The sequence below is a fragment of the Cebidichthys violaceus genome, unplaced genomic scaffold (assembly GCF_023349555.1).
Source record: "Cebidichthys violaceus isolate CVI_PGR_0920_01 unplaced genomic scaffold, fCebVio1.0.p SCAF_16, whole genome shotgun sequence".
NCBI lineage: Eukaryota > Metazoa > Chordata > Actinopteri > Perciformes > Stichaeidae > Cebidichthys > Cebidichthys violaceus.
The window spans coordinates 8,813,747-8,831,337 of record NW_027176329.1 but is presented as its reverse complement, the minus strand read 5'-3'; the positions used below and the strand labels follow the sequence as shown (position 1 = coordinate 8,831,337).

Here is a 17,591-nt window from a genome sequence, read left to right as displayed (position 1 = left end):
TAATGGTGACGATGATGCAAGTAAGAGCTGTCAGGAAAAAAATAGCTTCATTGTTTTTTTAATACAACTATATGTTAAATATTCATAGAAAATGTTTTATTAATCAGAATCTTTGTAAAAGCAACAACTTTCAGCTTTAATATTTTTGCAGAATTAACTTGTGTAACAAAGAAAACCTTTTAATATGTCTTTCAATGAGACATGTCTGTACTTTTAGACATTAGTCGGCCTGAAGACGAATGTTTCCTTCTTTTCTCTTATCTTCAATGCAAAATAACCAGAAATGAATGTGGAGACTCAGGTTCGGAACATTCGATTGCAGGCCTATACTCTTAGTCAAAATGTAGGGTTATAGCACAAATGCACTCTGTAAATCCAACTTTCTGTGAGCAAGGCGACGTGTTAGCAGAGCCCAAGGCCGAACCAAAACTCAGCCTGATCTGAGATGGAGTTTCAGGTAGGAGTGTCTTAGGGTGCAGCAGACAAAGGTCCACAGCTATCACCTGACAAACTCCTACAGCCCAGCACAGCTCACGAGAACACGAGCAGCATCTCGTCCACCGCACCACAGCTCACCAGGTGTGACTCCCTTTCTCTGCACTTGTTTTCCACTTCGTTTCACACCGTGCTCTTAAATTTCAAGCTCCTTTTATTTTGCAGTCAGTGTTGTCTATTGTGTGCAGCACTTCCTTCAGTGGGGCATTCATCCCTGCATGAGACACACACACACACACACACACACACACACACACACACACACACTACTTTATTAGTTTGTGATGTGTGTATTGAGGATATGTGTGTGTGTGTGTGTGTGTGTGTGGGGGGGGGGGGGGGGGGGGGGGGGTTCTTGTGAGAGATGTATCTACAAAATATTCCCACCGAACAGGATTGTTCAGTGCTTTCACATAGGCCTATTCATAGCAAAGTTTAATCCTGTAAAAGATCAGTAGAAGTCTATATTTTCTCCAATGTCAAAGCACTTCATGAAGAGTTTAGTATTCTTTCTCAGTGTTTATTCCTCTTTTATATGGTTCATCTGGCTGCGTTTGAAGCTCAGATTCAGATCTAAGTGAGATTTTAAATAGGGATAGTGTTGTATTTATGCATCAGATACTGCTCCAAATTCTAAATCTCACTGTCATTATTACCCTTTAAAGACAACACTTAACACTTTCATGCAGGTTTATCCCATAACATGTGCTCACATCAGTCCACAGGCCTTATAAGGCATAGCACTATTTATTTAGATCTACAATATTACAGGATTCATGTGTAGTGTGAAACGAAGATTTGTGTAGCAAGTTTCATGTATTTCCTTTAATCCCTCGCATTTGTAATCGAGATTAGTATCGTTCGTACCAGACCTCATTAATAATCCAGCTACTTTAGTTCCCATAATTGCATCTTAATTAATATGCTCCTCCAAGGACTGACGCGGTTACGGTTGGATATTTAGTATCCTTGCACAATTTATCAAATCCCTTTTTAAGGGGTCACTATAATCCAGTGTGTCGGGTGTTATTTCTCTATCAGGCTCCATGCAGCGTGTGGCGCGCGCTGGAGGCGCGTTCAGAGCACTGTGGAGGTTTTAAACCACCTGCCTGCTCGGACACAGACGGTGACCCTCCAATCTGTTCTGATGATGGCCTCGCCACAGGATCTGCCTGTGTCACGGATACATAATCCTCAGATTGCAATTAATTATATAACCTAAACGAAAAATCCGTATAAGAGGCAAAGAATATCCTCCATCTTGACATTATATGCTTGTTTTTAACCTCCTATAATACGATTTATATTATATTCAGTTAAGAAAGATCTGTATTCTTCGTATAATAAGATTGTCTGCAGCATAAATACAATATTGAAACACTATGAACGAACTGTGGCGATAACATCAGTAACAACAACAGCATAAACATCAAGAAAAATAGCCTACTAATAATAACAACAATAATAAGCATAATGTATCGACACAAAGTGTTTAAGAATAACAAATATAAAATGCAAACACCGTGCAATACTTGACGACCATGCGGATAATTTTAGCTACACGGTGTGATCAAGTCCAAATGCTTTAAAAATTCTTCCCTATTCCGTTTTTCACAGCTTATTGCTCATTTGTGCTTAATGATTAAACATTTCAGGAGTTTGTTTAATGCTCCTCCTTGTCAAGCATTCTTTCTTAATTTCTGCATCTCTTTTTTTTTTTCTCGGTCACGACAGATGAAAAGGCGCTCTAATTAATCCAGGAGGTTGGGAAATAAATGATTGTCTTTGAAGTAGGCCCAGGCCTTGGACAGCATTAGAAGCCAAGCATGTGATTTGCAACTGTTGAAGTAAAACCCTCACTCTGCTGCAGGAAGAGAAGGAAAAAACGGGGGTAAAATGAGGAGGGTGGATTCTCGGCAAAAGAAAATGGTATCTTTGTTTGCTCTCCTTTGTTTACCAGGGGATTCTTTCTCATTTTTCCTCTTTTTTTTCATTTTTTACTAATTCATTTCAATGGCTTTCAAACAGGAAAATGGAAATGTTGCTCCTGCCCTCTATTTCAGAAGCAGCGTCCTGGCAACAGAGCAATTTTCTATCATCAGGGATAAACGGCATCGAACAGTACATTCTGATAAAAAAAAAAGAGCCCATGATTGCTGGCCTTCCTGTCTGTCATCTATCGACCAAATCCTCTCCTTCAAGACCGACCACTGTGCTGTCAGACCTAATAATGTCGCGTATTAAGTCGAGAGGGGGAAAAACGGGGGACCAATGCACGTGCTCCGCCACTATAGTCTTTTATGTCACCGAAAAATTCAGATCAACTTTTTGAATATAGCTCCTTTGTTATTGATTCGGTATACAGGATCAGGAGTGTTCATCAGGTCTTATGGACGTTACCCAGCAGCACTGAGCCCGAAATGATAAAAGATATATATTTGGACACTCTGGGCTTAAAACTGCCAATTTGTGACAACAAGTATATGTCAAAGCCCTTATATCTCCCTCCTTATTTCTCCATTTATTGTCTTAATAATACTGATATAATACAGCCAGGAATGTAAAGACATTGTTGTCGTTTCCACGCATTTCTGCTGATCAGGATGAACATTTTGTAGCATTTCACAAAACGACTGAATTCCAGACTGCTTCCGTTTTTTTTTGTGTCCTTATTTCAGAAACGAATGACAACATAAAACAACCATCCGACTGCTGCAGGAAACCGAGCGATGCAATCACTCAGCCGGACCTAAACATGCAGTGAGGGGAGGCGACAAGAGAAACAAGCAGTCTTAATTAGGACTCGGGCCCTGAGTGGGACCAGTGCAGCTTCAGTCTGCCAAATTAAATCCATTAGTCTATGAGAGGCTGTGGAGACTCGGTGCTACAGGCCTTTGCTTATTTGTGGTCATTTAGTTTCACAAGCAACACGCTACGCTGGGTCCATCTGAAGTCCCCCGCTCGCCTGCACCTGGGGCCATGCATATGCCAATTTAGCTATTTACCGGAGAGATAATGCAATCCCAATTTATGATGCAAAACTTATTGTAAACAGTCGTCCGCAGGGTGGGGGCGGGGGGACGCGTGGCTTTCTTTATGACAAAACCGCACTAATTTTTCTTGGTGTAGTTGCGCGCTTTCAGGAAACACATCAAAGCTTTGCATAAGTGGGTTTGCATTAGTGCGTAAAAGCGGCGCGCCACCATTTGGGCACGGATGAATTCTGCCAGCATTAAAGGCTGATCGGTGATCATTTTGGGCTGATGTGTGTGTGTGTGTGTGTGTGTGTGTGTGTGTGTGTGTGTGTGTGTGTGTGTGTGTGTGTGTGTGTGTGTGTGCGTGTGCGTGTGAGGGGTTGCTCCCTCTGAATGTAGTTACATGAACCGCGTTTACGCTGACAGCTGTGTGGAGGATGCATCTGCGCTTCTCCTCGCCACTTCCCGCCCTTCACACTGCAGACACGGAGAGCCGTCGACGCCTGGCTGTCTGTGAAGCGCCAGTGGCTTTGCGCTGCGGAGAAGGGAGACATGTTGTTTAAGTGCCTCCCGGTCTCTGTCTGCAGGGACAAGCCTCTGCGTCCCCCAAACCGCCCGGATCCCCGAGCAGCCGAAGGGGGTGGCTTTCCATGCGACCGAGTCACTAGCTGTTAGAGGGACCGACCGCAAACAACCCGGCCTCCCGCTACAATAATGGCCTGTGTTTTGCTGGAACTCCGTGTTAGCATTCATATATGATTAACATGTGTGCAAAATAGACAAGCAAATACGTGCAGACTTTAAAAAAAAAAAAAGAAACCAGTCAGTGACACACATTCAGAGAGAGGGAGAAGAGGACACTAGCTGTATTTAATATATTTTTGAACCGTTCTAGTGGAAAGTTGTTCATACATCCATGCGCGTGCTGATATTACCAATTTGGGTTAAGGTGCCATAGCTCGCCTTAATAATATCTAAACTGGCAGCGACAGTGTTAACCATACAAATAACGCCAGGTTACACCTAAACGCAGTGTAAAATATTCTCCGCTTTCATGTATCCCGACGCAGACAGTGGATTGTCAGGGAAATCCCAGGCCTGGAGTGATTTTAGAGAGTCATTCATCAGCGTTTATAAGACAGCTGGAAATAAAGACCACTTCTGCTAAACCGCCACGGCCATTGATTGTGCTGAAGGTCAATCATCTACTTAGGGACAAAGTGATTTCTAGATTTGCAGCCGGTTAATTTTGTGATTGACATTTAGACGGAGTGAAATATAAAATAATTTCTCTCCAGAATAAGGCTGTGAACTCATAATAGGACAGAGTACAACAGAGGGCACAGGTAGAGCACGCTTTAGGGGCACCACGGCTCATTTTCAAACATTTCAAAACATTTAGATTTTTAACGAATTCTGTCCGCTGATGTCCTGAATGTGCCGCTGGTTTCTTCATGTGTTTCTTGCAATCAGACACGGTTGTCAGCGTGCATGCATCTTAAACATTTCAAAAGCACCGGGGTCGAGTATGTCATGTTCTCCCTGTTCAAACAAATCCGTCCTTTCACCACTTCACTTAATCTCAGTGTGCTACAGAAACAGCCTCCCAAACACGCCTGCGGGACACCAAGACTTTGGCATTAACCGCGCAGAACACCCCGCAAAGCAATAACCAAGATGTGCTGCAATAATCCTGCGGTGGTTTCGCAGATGATGCCGCAAAACATGAAGGAAGACGTCTCATCCTAATCGAGCCCCAAGATTTTAGCCCGCAGGGGGGGAAGCAACTAACATCACTGCAAAGCATGTTCGTCTTTGTAGTAGCACTCAAAGGCGATTAGAAAAGGTATAGGATCTGGTTTCCCTTCTGCGTGTCCAAGTGGAACACGGGCAGGGGAATTGGCCACTATGTTAGATCACTGAGGGGTGACCAAGGTGTGCTGGCTCCTGCGAGCTCTGCACGGCCACACTGTGTGTGCCTAAAACACGGGATTACCAGAGGCAATAAAATCATTCATCAGTGTCAGTGAACATAAAAGGAGCATTCAAAAGGAAGCTCTTACCTGCCGCGCTCCTGACGACAACAGAAGCACCCTGTTTTTTTTGTTTTTTAAATAAAATTTAAATGAATAAGAGAATCTGGAAGCATAAAATAAATCCGTCTTACGTCCCTGCCTCTGTGCTGCTCTCGCGGTCCGCTGCTGTAAAATGATTATCCGGCTGGGTTGTGCACTTTTTAAATCCCCACAAAGTAAATAACAACCGTAACGATAATAGCAAGGTACCAAGTTCTGGTTACAGAAAAGGAGAAAATTGAAACTAAACGCTGCATTTAGACAACCATTTTTGATAAGAGGATAATTGAGGCGACACTGGCGTATAATTAGGGGATAATTTATGCTATATCCACTTTTATTCCACCCTCCCAAAATAAATCCAGTCCATAATCATTACAGGCGAATTGTTCTTAATTTTATAGCTGCAATTTGAGTAAAGTGTGGCCGCTAATCAAATAGGTTTTCGTAGTAACTTGATTGCAACCATAATTATTTTTCATCGCCCATTTTTTTTTGTTGGGTGAAATCCCTGAATTCTACATTGCAGCAAAAAATGTGCTGAAAGTGGTGATAAACATGATTTGAATACCTACTGCATTAATGTACGTGGACATATCATTTGAATGTTATATGCGAATCGAACATCGCAGCCCTCAGAGGCAAACTGTATAATTTACATATATTGAGGACCCTATCAGGCCTCATATTACAACAGGGATAAAAGACACTGTCAGTTTATCACGGTATCCACCCTTCTATGTGCAAAATAACCTATTGTACCTCAGGCATATTGTTATTTGATGTGTCACATGTACTGTATTTTCAATTGTCTGAAGATGCTTAATCATATGGTCAGTAGCCCGCAGGGTAAAGGAACAGTTATAATATACGTTACTTGCAGAGCAGAGGGGGGCTCAAAGAGCGACTGCTCATTAGGAGACATCAAAGCAAACACTGGCAAAAAAAATCATTTCATAAACACTTATTCTTTGTAAAAATATTTATAAATTTAAAAAAAACAGTGGAGTTGTATATGCCTTATACTCCTTTCCAAGGCGATTCCACCTGTTTCAGGAGTTTCCTTGACATAAAACAGATCACTTTGTATAAATAAGTATAGTGTTTAAAAAGTCTTTGAAAGTATATAAAATGCGACTATGATTATTCCACACTTTGTGAATGTTTATAAATTTGATACAAAATATCTATCCAATCTAAACGAATATTTTTCATATGTATGGATATCTTGTTAATAATCTATTGGTATGTGAATCATTTTCATATTAAAATCCATGTCGACTTTAATATTGTTAATAAGGATGTTTGTTGATGCTTTGCTATAAGTAATTAATTCCTAAAGAGAGGAGGAGTTAAAGGCTGAGAAACAATGAGGCACATATAGACCGCTGGCTCGTCAGGCTAAATCAAAGTACGCGCTATATGTTGCGCGTCGTGCGTAATTTGGAGGGTTTGGGGTAAAGAAACTAAACCGACTCGGCGATTCCAAAAGAGCTGTTTTTACGTGTGAAGCGTGTCTGTAGGAATTATGCGTCTTCCCACCATATATTATTCCCCCCATAGTTGTGGTGGGAGCTGGTAAGGTGGGTTAACTCCAGCTCAAGTCTCCGTGAAGCGCAGAGCACTGATGACGTTGGGTTGGATGACCAATCGGGAGGCGCTGCCCTTTGGAGACAAACCATTTTACTTGTAGTGTCTGCATCAAGTCTGGAAGCAAGGGCTCAATTTTAACAGAATCCACCTTAAAATCTCTCCCTTAACTTATTCCAACCTTCCGCCACTTTGAGCGAGAATATCACACAACACGGGGGAAATAAAGACGCCTCTGGAAAAACCCGTGTGTTAATAGGACAATATCTGCTCGCGGTGGAGAGAGGAGAGAGACAACAGCAGAGCGAGAGAGAGAAAACCGATTTGGTCTTGAGAGAGAGAGAGGGGGTGAGTGCTCTCAAGGCAGAAAATTCGATGATGACCATGACTACGATGGCTGACGGTCTGGAGGCTCAGGACTCGTCCAAGTCTGCTTTCATGGAGTTTGGGCAGCAGTCGCACTCACAGCAGAGCTCCCCGTCGATGGCCGGCGGCCACTACCCGCTGCACTGTCTCCACTCCGGCTCGCACGCTCACCACCAGCACGACAACACCGCGTACACCGGGACCAACACCTACAACAGGTCGTTACCCTACCCCTACGTGAGCCACCCGCACCACAGCCCGTACCTGCCGTCCTATCACAACAACACGGGAGGACAGACAAGGTTAGACGGCACAGGTAAGAGACCCCTTTTTGCACCATGCCAAGTGGAAAACGCACCGCGTCGCGTCCATCCCAGGCGGCTGACAGTTAGCCTACACCATTAGCGTATGCCTTCTCTCCCCTATACTGCCATTGCTGGTGTCAAGCCCGAGGCACCGCACGGCGACTCCAAATTCCGGACGAATGATCTTTCAGGTGGGCGATTACATCGAAGAAAAGTCGTGCGTAAATGGCACCGGATAATTCGCGATCCAGCCTATTACCTTCTCCGCCTGCTTGCTGTCCCGTTTAGCACTCCCCTCGCTTCCCACAAAACCTGTTTTAATGCCCGGGGTGTGATCATCACGACCGTGCAATCCTCACCAACTACTCGTGAAAATTAGGCAGCCCGCACGCCTTGAATGTTGTAATTAGCATTTAATTGACATGTCATTACCAGCAATATCCTAAATATGACAGCGTATGCAGGATTGTTGGCTGCCACGGCGCTTAAAGGCAATGTGAGATTTTTCAGCTTTTAAGACAGTTTCGTTCGGCACCTCGGAATTTACTCTTCGCGGAATATTTCTTCTGTTTAGACACGTTTGTGTTTCCCTGCACAGCGAAATACATGATGTGTCCGCATGGCTACAGATTTGAATACTAACATTGGTTGTTTTTGTTGCAGAGCAGCAGAAAACGACGGTGATTGAAAATGGGGAAATTCGTTTTAATGGGAAAGGCAAGAAGATTCGCAAGCCTCGGACAATTTATTCCAGTTTGCAGCTTCAAGCGCTGAACCACCGTTTCCAGCAGACACAGTACCTCGCTTTACCGGAGCGCGCCGAGCTGGCAGCCTCTTTAGGACTGACACAAACCCAGGTACGAGGAGGGATTCACTCTCTACATGTTGACATCAACGCCTGGAAACGTCTTGTACACAACTACAATAAAGATTAGGACATTATTATTATTACTATTATTATTATTTGGCTGTGTGTTTTCGTTTGGGTAATGATCATTATTTATATTACATTTAATAACTTGCAATTTTGCAGAAACTAAACCGAGCTTCACACAACTCAACACAGGCTCTTTTCTCCACGTCCTTCACTAATTACATGCGCACTTCTCCCCCTCGCAGGTAAAGATTTGGTTCCAGAATAAGAGGTCAAAGTTCAAGAAACTGCTCAAGCAAGGCGGCAACCCGCACGAGAGCGACCCTATGCCGGGCTCCATGTCCCTCTCCCCGCGCTCCCCGACCATCCCTCCGATATGGGACGTCTCGGCCTCTTCCAAAGGAGTAAACATGCCGGCCAACAGCTACATGCCCGGCTACTCTCACTGGTATTCCTCCCCGCATCAAGACTCGATGCAGAGATAGACTGACGAGACAAGGGGAAGCTCGGTGAGCTGTCTGGAGGCCTCCGGATCTCCGCCATGCAGTTTACGTAGCCTACACTTTGTGTGAGCGCAGAGGCTGGATGGAGAGGAGAAGGACCCCTCGGCTGCTCCTCTGCTGAAGGATAAAAAAAAACGCAGCCAAGCCTCGGTGTGATGACACAAACAAGGGAACTAACCATTTTTTTAAAAAGCGTACATGACTGTTCAATGGGCTCGCATATTTGTTATGCTTTCATTCATGTCAACATCTTGAACGTCAATATACCAAATATTATCAGTGACATTTCCGCCACTTTGGGGCAAAGACTGCGTAACTCCCTCCATGCGCTGTGGCGCACAGAGCCCGTCGCCATGGGGGCGACTCCTGACTGCTTTTTTTTTTTTTTTTGGGTTGTTTCTCCAACATGCAAAACCAAGCAAATTGTCTGTCTGTAAATATATTCTGCGATTTGAGTTGTACATACACTTTTTATGTTTTTGTCAGATTGAGTAAACCGTGACTCAAAACAGATGCCTGCTGTTGCATGATTTCATAAATTCATTTGAAACTAGGCCCCCTTTTTATGCTTCATATTGGGCCAACACCACATTATTAACGGGCCTATTTCCCGTCCCCCTGGTGTGTGCACGAGCCTCTAACAGACAACATGAGGTAATGACACGGTGCTCGGTGAAAAGCCCATTTCATCAGAGTCAACGTTTTTAAATAAATCCAAAGCGCTGGGTGGCTGATGAAGCACGCCACTGTATATAGATTTATCAAATGCACTCAACACCGGAGGAAATGAACTTACCCGGCCCCGCTGCGGTCTACATTCACCTCGAAAGACATTTGCTCCAGGTCCAGCTTATCTTGTCATTTCACCCTCAATTATTAGAGGTATTGACAAAATGTTTTCTCCCTTCTCTCCGTCCTAATGCAGGCCGTTAAATGCCAAGCTCCACGGGATCGATGTTGAACAAAGCAGCCAGCTGCAGCGGCGTTCAATATGAAGGAGATATTTGGGACAATTTGTGGGTTTTTATCCAAGTGAGGCTTTTTTTTCCCATTCTCATAAATGCAGGCATAATTAGGGTAATTTTTGATGTAGCCCGCTGATTACAGCGTTTTTACCGTCAAAGATAATTACCTGTAATTTTCTACCACTTTTAATACTAAAAGGCATCTTTATTTGGATTTGAGGTAGCACAGATGGAACAAAAGGGGAAATTATTCGGTTATTCACATACAAATTGCCGAGAAGAGTGAGCGCTCGGGATATTATCTGAAATTACAACGCTGAAAAGCTTCATGCAGCTGTCAAGACGCGGATTTCCCACTGGCGCACATTCAGCTTTATACCTGGGCCCTCAGACTGGGGGGCCTATCTGCTATACGGGGGCCATGTGCACCCTCATCTGCAGGCTGCAGGGAGCCCGAAGCAGCAGTCGAGTAAACATCAACAAGGCTCATAAATACACAGTTGGGTTATTCAGCTCCAAGAACTGACACGTTTCATCGTGTTTTGCAAATGGGGGAAAAAAAGGCTTTGATGAGCTAAATCACATAGATAGATAGATAGATAGATAGATAGATAGATAGATAGATAGATAGATAGATAGATAGATAGATAGATAGATAGATAGATGTAAAGTAAGGTGCAGCAGAGTGACAGATATGGGGAGGGGGAGGGTGCAGAGAGGGATGTGTCACTTCTTGCTCTGTGAGCTCTATCAGCAGGAGCTGGTGCACTATATGCAGCAGGCTTCTCCTATAAAAGCTCCTATACAGCACCTGGCAAGATCTCCCACAATGATCCCCACATTAACTGTACACCTCAACAGCGCCGGAGCAACCCTCACAACACATCCACAATATATATATATATATATATATATATATATATATCCAACAGACAAATAAATCGTTTTAGGAAAATGCTAAATGTTTCCATTTCTCTGTCAAGCCCAGACTACACGATTTAACTAATACTCAGCCTCCTTTAAGATCAGGAGTACTCACAGGCATGAAAATAAGACTCGTCCTTACCTTTCTCCGCTTCTCATAGATAACCCAAAAACAGCTCTGCACGGTTTTACTGCCGGTGGTTGAATAAGCAAATCCAGGTGGGAAAGTGTTTGCACACCCCGGTAAGCTCTTATATATTGCCTGCAAAATTAGCTGTTATTACTGTCACTGTTTAGTGATGGCGAGCTTGGAAAAAAAAGCCCTCTGCAATCAAGAACCAAGCGCATCTTTGCAAATTATAGGTAATTGTCAATGTCCAGATTATGATAATGGCAGCCCTAATCCTGGAGAATAATTATTGTGGAGTGTTACAGTTGAAGCTGTCCAGTAAAGCTAACTGTCATTATTTAGACTCGATTTGCAAAACGGGGGAAACTGAGTGGAAAATGTTCGGTTGGAAATAAACGGGGGCTCTCGATATAATGGCACCACTAGTGTGTGTGTGTGTGTGTGTGTGTGTGTGTGTGTGTGTGTGTGTGTGTGTGTGTGTGTGAGAGAGAGAGAAATTGATTGGGGGACATACAGTAGTGATGTGTATGTGTGTGTGTGTGTGTGTATGAGGGAGATATAAAGGCCTACGTGTGCCCCTGTGCACGAGGTTGAGCGCGCGCCTGAGTGTCCTTGAGAGCGTGCACGTGCAATGTGAAAAATCAAAATTTCTCGAGTGACCTGCTTCCATTGTAATTACAGGACTACCGTTTAGCCTACAGCATAAGTAAGTTAGGCAGAAAACTAACAAGCACGGTGGCGTTTCAGACTAAAAAGAACATTTTCAGTTTGCTCCCGCGTGTGTGTGTGTGTGTGTGTGTGTGTGTGTGTGTGTGTGTGTGTGTGTGTGTGTGTGTGTGTGTGTGTGTGTGTGTAACGTGTATTCAGTAGGGTGCAATCAGGAGGAATTCTGTGTCTGGTGGAAGTGGTAACATGCATGGGTCAGTGTGGGTCAGATACAGTGTTGTTTAGTGTGTGTGTGTGTGTGTGTGTGTGTGTGTGTGTGTGTGTGTGTGTGTGTGTGTGTGTGTGTGTGTGTGTGTGTGTGAATGTGTGAATGTATGGGGGGGGTTATATGTTCGTTTGCAAAAACTAACTTCTATCTCTGAGCATATGGCCGGGCAAATTCAATTAGATCAATTTTCAATTCCCCAATGTTTCCCACAGTGGCACGGTTTGTTTAGCGGTTTTTTCAGCGGCAGCGCTGGTATTACTGGCTGCTAATAGCATGGTGAATTTGTGGAGGATTTTCCTTTTCTCTTTTTTTCTTCTTCTTTTTTTTTTTTTTTTTTATTTCACCCGGAAGGTGGGCTGCGGCCGGGAGTGGCAGGGCTCTGGAGCCGGTCTACCCCCACAGGAATGCGGATTGTCTCAGATCTCCGTGCCGCCCCCCTCGCCTCCTCTCTGCCATTCAAAGCGGCTAATTGTAGGGGACACAAAGCGAGAGCGACTGCAGACTGTCTGCTGCGAGAAGCAGGCTTTTTCGCTACAGACGAGCTGGAAGCAACTGAAAGGCTCAATCAGGTTCTCCACTAAAATACAATACGAGTGATGAAAAGGTGATCATCCTGGTGGTGATCAGAGGCAGCAGTGAATAAAATCATAATAATAATAATAATAATACATTAGGGGAAATACACAGCAAAATACTGTGGAATTATCGTTGGGTTAAAAAAATAGGGATTATTATAACAATATCAAATATATATATATATATATAGCAAATGAGCCACTTGACTTCTACAGACAAAATATCAGTCTTTATAAAATAGTATAGGACCATTATGATATTTTGCTGAAATTAAATCAGAAATTTTAATGGATAAATCAATGCAGTTCAAGAAACACCGGTATTCAATATTGGTAAGTGTTGCTAATTATAAGGTTTACACTGGTAGCCATGCTTTTCTCAGAAATGTATTTTCAATAACACATGTTTGTTTAATGTCTGTTTAATAAAACCATACATTTTCACTGTAAGTATTTTCCTTCCATATCTTCATAAATGTAGATTAAAATGAGCCTGATCATAAAGGAAAATAAAGGCATATTCCTCACAAAGATATTTGTTTATCTCCTTCTCCTCGACGTCTGTCTGCGTAATACATCTAATAAAAAATAAAAATCACAGAATAAATATAAATTCTGGGTATTATGACTAATAATTACCATATTTTCTACATTAATCTCAATAAGGAACAGCTGTGATTTACAGCCTTGCGTCACCTGAGGCTCACAAACATTATTTATGTCTGAGTCTTTGTCGTGATTTTCAGTGTAAATAACTGAGGGTTAAAATAACAAGAGACTGCGGTGATGCCGGAGGTTTCAAAGTTCCATTGTCCATTTAAACGTTTAATAGTCTTCCAAAATGCAATAAATTACATGCACACATTTACACATTTTACACGTTTCTTCTATGACTGTCATCAAATACATTGCATATTCCTCTGAAATTTGAACACGAGTCCCATAGAAGGAGAGAAAAAAAAAAAAAAAAAAAAAGATCTGAAATGAACAACAGGGTTTTTTTTTTTTTTCAATATAACGTCCCCGCTCCAAGAGCCAACGAGTGCTGTATCGAGTTAGGGGTCTGGAGGTGGGCAGTCATGGAGCTGCCGGCTGAGGTGTACCATGACCCAGAGTTTTCCAAAAAGTTAGAAGCCGCCGTGTTGATGTTTTGCGGCTGTAGGCTGTGCGGCCTGGAGGGGCCCTGCGTGTCCCAAACGGCCGGGGACTGTGGAGAGTTGCACACCATGGGGTCGCTGGAGCTGGGGCTGTGCTCCGGGGGAAGCTCGCCGTTTTTCATGATCTTCTTCAGTTTTGATCTCCTGTTCTGGAACCAAATTTTTACCTTTGGAAAAGATGAAACACAGTGGCATTAATATCTCGTGTATAACCGTTTGGAAACAATGGAATTAGAGGAGGCACGGTGCGTAAAGGCGCACAGAAACAAAGCGGCAATACGGTCAATATTTCTACCGTAGAGGCGTTATAACCATGTACATATGCAAATGAGTGAAGACAGAATTTGATCTAAAATCTCACCTGTGTTTGCGTGAGTCCCATCGAGGCGGCCAGCTCGGCTCTCTCCGGCAGCGCCAGATACTGTGTGTTCTGAAACCGCCTCTGCAGGGCGGCCAGCTGGAAGCTGGAGTAGATTGTCCGAGGTTTCCTCACTTTCTTCGGCTTGCCGTTCACCATCCTCACCTCAGGCTCGCTTACCTCTTTTTCTGTTAAAATAACCATAACAAGCATAAGCATGTGAGCATTTTACAAATTGCAGTGTTTTTTTAAATTACATTTTGTTCGTGTGGGTTGTCGCCTGCTATCTCTTAAATCCTCACAAAATCCAATATCATAAACCAAATTAATTGCAGGCTGGCTAAAAAGGAAAGCAACTCCTGTAATACTTAAAAATCACATAGAATGACGGGGTTACAAATAAACATTTATTATCACATTTAGCTTCATATTGCACATTATTGGATATTTATGCAAGAGTAACAGTCATACAAAAATACGAAGGAATGATTTTATTTTTAAAAACAACATGTTACAATTCGGTTATTCGACAAGTAATTATCCAATAATAACTTGCTCTAAATGGTATCATAATGGACAAATCTGCGGCCCTTACCTTGTGGACTCGGCTGGGCTTGCACTCTGCTGTAAGTCCCAGCGTACTGGTGGTAAGCGGGGGTCGTGTACGAGCTGTAGTCGGTGTAGGATTTTGTCGAGTAATTTCCAGCGGATCCATTTACACCCGGGTACTGGTACTGGTAGGCATTGAGGGGCTTCCCGTACGAGGTGGAGCTGGGCGAACAGTAGCCGTGAGTGACTCCACTGGCGGGACTGTAGTAGCCAGAATCCGTGGCGGTGGACTCGGGTAAAGTAGGAGATTCCTGAGACGGGTGGTGCATTGTAGAGAGTTGAAATGAGCTCTGGAAGTCTGCAGTTTTCACACTCGGGATCCTCCGATCGAATACTCCAGTCATACTTCGAGAGGGAACGCGTGGGTTTGTTTTATTTGCTTAGCGAAAGACGAAAAAAAAAAAAAGAATCGAGGCAGTCTGACTCCAAAGTGGTGCGAAAACTACACTGGCATTGTTGAAAGGCTCTCGGGCCGTCGGGCTCTGGTGAAGACTGCAGCCAGCCCCGCAGCAAAGACTTGGTTAAATCCTAAATCGCGCTCTTACGCACTGCAGGGAGGATCTGGTTCCATTGGCCAAGGCGCACACACAGACACAGCTACACCCAATTCACTCAGCCAGCTTTCTTATAGGGGGGGAAACCACCCGGGCTATGAGGCTGCATTGTTGTGTTTTTATACGATCAATCAATGGGAGCAATTAAAGTGTTGGCCGTGTCACCAATCGACGTTTAAGGAGGATGAATTAGAGGGACAAAACTTGATTACCAAAACGGCCTCCTGCTGTAAGACTGACCGGTTATTACGATTGTCTTCATTATTCTGTATTCATGCATTTTTTTTTATTAAATCACACTCAACGTTATTTTATTCTTGTTTTTACCGCCAAACAACCGCAAATGACGTCTCCAAATCAGATGTTTCAATCATTTCACATAAAAGAGAAATAATGTACATTAAACAGAATAACTTATTATTGAGCACACTGGTTATTATTTTCTATTTGAACAGTCACACACAGGCTAGACCTGATTATATACTATATATTCCTGAAAATATACATCTAACAGTGTTAAACGTCCAATATGCCCAATATGGTAATCAGCGAATCCAATATATTTAATGTGCTATAAAATAGATTACACATCTAACAATAGTTACCCTCCCACATAAGTTTTTTTTCCTCAAATCTATGCCAACTGCACTTGGATTGGTGTGTTATAATGATGCTTTAAAATGCCATCGGATGTACCATCTTTCCCAAAGGGACCATGAAAGATTCATCTCATCTTATCTTAAAACCTGCTGCAGAGAATGCAAAATCAACGCTCAGTGACCCCAGCCTGCATATTCAGTGGTGAACAGCGCCGACCAGTGGCCAAACTGGAGAACTGCACTACACGCTCAGCCTAGTGGCAAACCCACAAAGAAATATAATGACAAAGAAAAATGGATGAGGAATTTAATCTCACCGTATTAGGCCACTTTTTTAAAATCAAGGTCAATTATGAAAACAAACAATTTTGACCAAACAGCTTCAGGAAAACAGGTGTGAAGTTAGAAATCACTAGATTACCAATACATTGTATCATATATTACCAGAATCATATCATACACTGGATACATTGTGTATCGTATACACAGTGTATACTATACACAGTGCACAGGATAAGGGAAGTACAACTGCATTGATTACACAGGTGTTGTGTCGAAGACCGTTTCCCCCAACCAAACAACCCTTATCCCCGAACCACCGACGGGGGCGCTGTCACTTTAACAGAAGAGAAGCACTATTTGACGGGGGAGCAGACTTCTACGTAACACCGGCTTTTTTAATTTCACTTAATTATCTGAAATAAGCCTGATGATTACACTCTCTAGTCTATATGTTTAAACTATTAGGCTACTAGCCCATGCTAGGCTAATTATATACACATTACACATAATTCCTTAACAATTGAACATTGTTTAAGATGTAACTTATATCATACCATTCAACTCCTACCTGTGTAAGGTACTTCACCTCGAACCCAATGCTTTTATTCCATAAACCGTAGATTCCTTGTTTTATAGTGCTTCAAGCCAACAAGTAATCGCAACAATCTACTTTTCCTTGTTGAACATTCTGCGCAGATTGTCATGCTTTTCTTATATCAATATGTGAACTAGTAAACAGGACTAAGTGTTGGAAGATTGTTTAAATACTTTCACGTTAGCTTACCTGACTTTGATATACCGGAAGTTTGACACGAGAATACTGTTTAATATTTAATATAATACTATATTACTAGAATCAATCACATTTTTTACTATGTTATATGGTTTAGAGGGACATGTTTTTTTTAATAAAACTACTTTTGTTGTGTTGTGTGGTTTTGAATTCGAGTCCAGACTGAGAGCGCGCACGTCGCGTACGTTCTGACGTCACTGATGAGTTCAACCGGCAAGATAGTTCCCCTCCGAATCATACTAACGTAAACAAAAATTGAAGCGTTTCTCGCATACGTAAAACATTGGTAAACAGGTTTGACAGTTTATCTTGACTGTAAATAATGTAAATTAAAATAAAATAATAAAATAAATAAACAGCACGTACCTGTTAAATAATAATAACAATGTTCCTTTACAGAAGTATTGAGCTTCAATAAATGTCACGGATATATATTTATTTTTAACAATTAAAACTACTGCATTGGATGGAAAAATATATATTTTGTAAGATACAACCAGAAAGTAAAAATATAAAGGTTTAGGCTGC

General features: G+C 42.5%; 2 protein-coding genes and 1 long non-coding RNA gene across 3 annotated transcripts; 1 reads left to right on the top strand and 2 right to left on the bottom strand.

Annotated features, from left to right (window-relative positions):
- Positions 1-554: 554 nt before the first annotated feature.
- LOC137872390 (uncharacterized) lies at positions 555-5,623 on the bottom strand. Its single transcript, XR_011102873.1, has 3 exons — positions 5,534-5,623; positions 3,874-4,005; positions 555-709 (listed from the first exon to the last, which is right to left on the bottom strand). It is a non-coding gene; the product is annotated as an uncharacterized lncRNA (long non-coding RNA).
- A 1,541-nt stretch (positions 5,624-7,164) lies between these two features.
- dlx6a (distal-less homeobox 6a) lies at positions 7,165-9,718 on the top strand. Its single transcript, XM_068710599.1, has 3 exons — positions 7,165-7,817; positions 8,470-8,663; positions 8,926-9,718. Exons 1-3 carry the CDS (start codon positions 7,511-7,513, stop codon positions 9,163-9,165), a joined length of 741 nt encoding a protein of 246 aa, XP_068566700.1. The 5' UTR covers positions 7,165-7,510; the 3' UTR covers positions 9,166-9,718.
- A 3,465-nt stretch (positions 9,719-13,183) lies between these two features.
- dlx5a (distal-less homeobox 5a) lies at positions 13,184-15,402 on the bottom strand. The gene is made up of 3 exons (XM_068710598.1): positions 14,822-15,402; positions 14,230-14,414; positions 13,184-14,035 (listed from the first exon to the last, which is right to left on the bottom strand). Exons 1-3 carry the CDS (start codon positions 15,177-15,179, stop codon positions 13,721-13,723), a joined length of 858 nt encoding a protein of 285 aa, XP_068566699.1. The 5' UTR covers positions 15,180-15,402; the 3' UTR covers positions 13,184-13,720.
- Between the last annotated feature and the right edge of the window lie 2,189 nt (positions 15,403-17,591).